Source organism: Trachymyrmex septentrionalis, unplaced genomic scaffold (genome assembly GCF_001594115.1).
Source record: "Trachymyrmex septentrionalis isolate Tsep2-gDNA-1 unplaced genomic scaffold, Tsep1.0 scaffold30, whole genome shotgun sequence".
NCBI classification, from domain to species: domain Eukaryota; kingdom Metazoa; phylum Arthropoda; class Insecta; order Hymenoptera; family Formicidae; genus Trachymyrmex; species Trachymyrmex septentrionalis.
In genome coordinates, this window is record NW_017305463.1 from 270257 (window position 1) to 273722 (window position 3466).

Genomic DNA, 3466 nt, shown 5'->3' on the forward strand with positions numbered 1-3466 from the left:
ATATAAAATATTTACATTTATATTCATAGTTAGGCCTTATATTTAAAGCTTCCTTAAATTTATCTTTAGATATTCTACGAATTATTTTATTGGCTACTAAGCATCTAAAGATAAATTTAAGGAAGCCTTATTAAGTATAAGGTCTGACCATGAATACGGGCATTAGAAAGTCTCTCTCTTTTTTTTTCCATAATTTTATCGGATTTATTGTATTATTATAAGATATATACAAATGTATGTAATTTAGAACATGTTTTATAGGTATTAAGGTTCAAAATTACATTTTTAAATATGTAATACTTAAGGTTTAGAATTATCAGAGTGTTGAACATAAGACAATAATTTTTTTGCGCGCGCGTATAAAAATATCGTTATGCATATATAATATTATATACGAGATATATTTCCTTAAAAGAAGCGTATCGCTTTTCATAAAATGAATAGTGAATTAGGCTTGTTTAATCTTCTGTCGACAAGCCGTACTTTTCTGGATTAATTTATCAAACAAACGTGCAAACTTGGGTCAAGCTTGGCGTCCCTATTTTAAGACGCCAACTCGTTAAAGTCATTTGAGGGTGCAGTTCCGCCACCATCATTGCTAACCTTCCCTCCGTGAAAACGCAAAGTCTATCTTAAACCCACCAACAAGCCCCAACTTTCTTAGAAGGCAAATCTTTTCCAACCCCTGTTTTTCGCCACCCTAGCGTCTACGTCGTGCATGGTGGGATGACTTTATCAGAACATGGCTACGCTGTAAAATATCTTAATATACAGTGTTTCTCTAAAAATGTTTTTGCAATATTAAAAAAAAATATCTGCTTTTTTTATTATGCAGCAAAATTAAAAGAGTAATTAACAATTAAATATTAATTTTAATATGTATTTAAATAGTGAGCATATAGTAAATGTAAAAGTATACGAAACTGCGGGTATTCTTTAAAAATTAAAAAAAATATTTCTACATAACGTCAGACAAAAGAGTTCATATTTTACAAGGTATTTTAGAATATGATAAAATAATGCAAGTAATTATGTTTATTACATGTTAACTAAGCAAATGCTCTGACAAATTCTCACAATTGTCAAAAGTGATGTATTTACAATTGAGCGCAACTTAAACAAATTTTCCTCTTTTTCTTGGATAAGATATTTTTAATTTTGTTGGTTTAAGATTTTGAATTAATTAATTTCGACACTTGTCATCAATATTGCCGAAAAAAAATAGAAATAGCTGATTTTTGTATACATATATAAGAATTATTTGAATCAGATTACCTATAAGATCATACATCTTTTTTTCTCTGAAACAGAGAAACATTTTTTAATATGATTTTAATTAATTAAATTACAGTTAATTCTGAATATTAACAAATTATGAATAGCGCACTTAAGCTAGATCGTGACGTATGTTTATGTAAGCAGAAAAAATAATTAAGAACATAGAGATCTAGAATATTTTAGTACGCAATAATGAAGAAATTGTCATATTAATTTCACAAAGTTTGCGTTAATATGTGTTGTATCTATTCATTTAATGATACATTTACTGATTTATTTAATGATCAAAAGAATGGAAATTTAACGTTAAACTATCAATCTTACTGTATACTTATGGATAAATATTATTTATTAATCCTACTATTTGCAGACTTAAATTCGTAATAAAATAAACTAATTAATGATAAAAACTATTTTAATTGATTAATTATTAATTAGTATTTTTATTGATAATTTAATTAATATTTATTTCTTTGTTTTAGGATTTTCACAATCAAAAGGATCATTCTCCAATACAAGTCCAGGTGAGGTTTTTTTTTTATAAAAATATGACATTTCTAACATAATAACAATATTACAGTAAATCTTGAAATATAATTCTAGTCATTTAAAAAAATGTAAAATAATTTATGTAAAACGTATCTATATTCAGATGTAGATAATGAATAAGATTAATTTTAAATATTTTTAAATGTTTACGTTAATATATTTATTTTAAAAATTAAATAAAATATGAGCTAAAAAGAAAATAAGAAATATACTTTTATCAAGAAAAAACATACATTTATGAAAAAAATTATAAAAAAACAAAATCATATAACTTAAGGATAGAGAAGGAAACTTGATATCAAATAGGGAAGATCTGCTACAATACATAGTAGACAAATTTTATACAACACTTTATACAAATCAGATCCACTTAGATATAAATAAACAATCATATAGTACAGAATCAAGGTTTAGGAGACATTTCGGAGATTTCAAAAGACAAAAGAAGATGAAAGATAATAAAGCTGCTTTAGGGAAGGTTGGTATCATAGAGAATGTAGTGATAAAAGTAAAAAATAGGAGGTCATTTTTAATCAATAAAATTTAAAAGCTTCTCAACTTCTGTCTCTATAGTCAAAATATTCCCTCTCAATGGAACAGCTATATTATGATTCTTCTCCATAAGAAAGGAGACAGAACAAATTTTGAAAATTACAGACCGAACAGTCGTCTAAGTCATTTATATAAACCCGAATACTAACAACTAAATTGGAAAAAAAAGTTCTTATTGGAAAAGGATCTTTATCAATCTAGGGAACAGGATGGATTCTGTACTGAACACGGAACAAACAATCATTTGCAATGTTTAAAAACTTTAATAGACAAATTATATTATTGTTTAAAATTTGACAAGATGATAAAAAAATGTAATGCTATAACATTTTTATACGCAATAGAGTGCTTTTACGTTTTTTCTGATATGCATATGAAAATTCACTAGTCTTCCATTGAGACTATAAACGACTACCAAAATCATAAATACGTTCATATAGTCGAATTGAATTTATGATGCTTCTCGAATGCGAACACTAAAAATTGATCAAGTTTGTGTGTATGCAATACTTGTTTCATTTATTATATATAATAAAAATAACGTTTTTGAGTTAACGTATTTTGTTTAAGAATGTAAAACTAACTTGCTGCAAATGGTACAAATCTATAGATATTAATCTATTGGTACAAATATAATATATATTAATCTATTTTATATTATCAATATTATTTTACGTTAACAATATAAGACGATTATGTTATATAAAAAATCTTTAATACTGTACTGAAATAAAAATTAGAGTTCTTATTATTTTGTAAATTGTAACGAATTACAATCTCGTTAATTATAGATAATATTAACAAATATGGTATTTCTATACAACAATGAGTTCTACAGATGCAATAACCATTATCGCCATATGATGACATCGTGTGCATGTTGAAAAAAACTGCTTACGTATTCATGTGCGCGATGATTTTGATTTTTCCAAGCCATTAAGCGCGATCCGTTTAGCTCACAAAGCGATGTCGCTCGAAACAAGAAACGACAAGTTAAAAATGATTACTGAGGATGAGTTTCACATCTAATGGAGTTTCTGTATTGCTTGCCGCCATAAATTTATTGTCATTATTATATATATATATA

At 26.1% G+C, this 3466-nt stretch overlaps 1 protein-coding gene across 1 annotated transcript in view; it reads left to right on the forward strand.

Moving 5' to 3' along the window:
- Positions 1 to 3466, forward strand: part of LOC108749580 (visual system homeobox 2-like) — a 71584-nt gene that overhangs the window by 13798 nt on the left and 54320 nt on the right. Inside the window, exon 2 of the mRNA XM_018488362.1 lies at positions 1761 to 1802. Coding sequence (XP_018343864.1) covers positions 1761 to 1802 — 42 coding nt within the window. The remainder of the gene's footprint in view (positions 1 to 1760; positions 1803 to 3466) is intronic.